The sequence below is a fragment of the Penaeus monodon genome, chromosome 20 (assembly GCF_015228065.2).
Source record: "Penaeus monodon isolate SGIC_2016 chromosome 20, NSTDA_Pmon_1, whole genome shotgun sequence".
Classification (NCBI taxonomy): domain Eukaryota; kingdom Metazoa; phylum Arthropoda; class Malacostraca; order Decapoda; family Penaeidae; genus Penaeus; species Penaeus monodon.
In genome coordinates this window covers 1,179,134-1,179,884 of record NC_051405.1, presented here as the reverse complement: position 1 = coordinate 1,179,884, position 751 = coordinate 1,179,134, and the positions used below count along the sequence as shown (strand labels likewise).

Here is a 751-nt window from a genome sequence, read left to right as displayed (position 1 = left end):
TACAATTGCAGCCTAGGCTCAAAATAAAGCTTTGGGAACTCTATTGTGTTTGAACTTCATTTTTCAAGGTTCGAAATGTCAAAAAATGTCAGGTGAATTCGTGGCATTTCATTTACACATCCGTCCATTTATTTATTTATTCATTTTAGCAGGAAACCCAAATGACTCACTGAATAGAAGTCGACCTTCCAGGATGTGTTTGGTGGTCGGCGCGGCCACCACAAGGTCCACGTGCGAGTCCTTGCCCTTGACCAGCGTGCCCGTGACCTTGAGCTGCGCCCAGAGGTCCGGGAACTCAATCTCGATGTCAGTCTGGGTACAGAAATTAATATACCCTCCCTGGCAAGGATTCGAAACTAGTCTCACAGAAAAAGAAGCACCAGAACCAAACCAGTACGTCGTACGAGCCATTTTTTTTTACCCAGATTCTAGACTAATTGCATATCCAGTCGGCGCAAAAACATTAGGAAAGTAACACAGCCCAATGTGTGAGTGATTTCCCTTTTTATATTTCCGCGCAAACTCCTAACTTTTTAATGGCTATGAAACATCAAGTAATGTGCCAGGCTCTTGGCTTTATTTTCCCACGCTTCTAAGGTCTAGTCCAGGGGTTCTTAACTGGCACCATGAAATCCTAGGACCCTAGGACCCCCTGAAACCCGGGTCCACGGACCCTAGGGGGTCCTGAGGATCACATAAAAATGACATTTATATTCGCTATACATTTTACATAAAAGGAATGTGTTTTTTT

General features: G+C 43.9%; 1 protein-coding gene across 1 annotated transcript in view; it reads right to left on the bottom strand.

Annotated features, from left to right (window-relative positions):
• LOC119585532 overlaps nt 1-751 on the bottom strand; it is a 24,411-nt gene that overhangs the window by 5,343 nt on the left and 18,317 nt on the right. Inside the window, exon 10 of the mRNA XM_037934157.1 lies at nt 171-312. Within this exon, the coding sequence (XP_037790085.1) occupies nt 171-312 (142 nt within the window). The remainder of the gene's footprint in view (nt 1-170; nt 313-751) is intronic.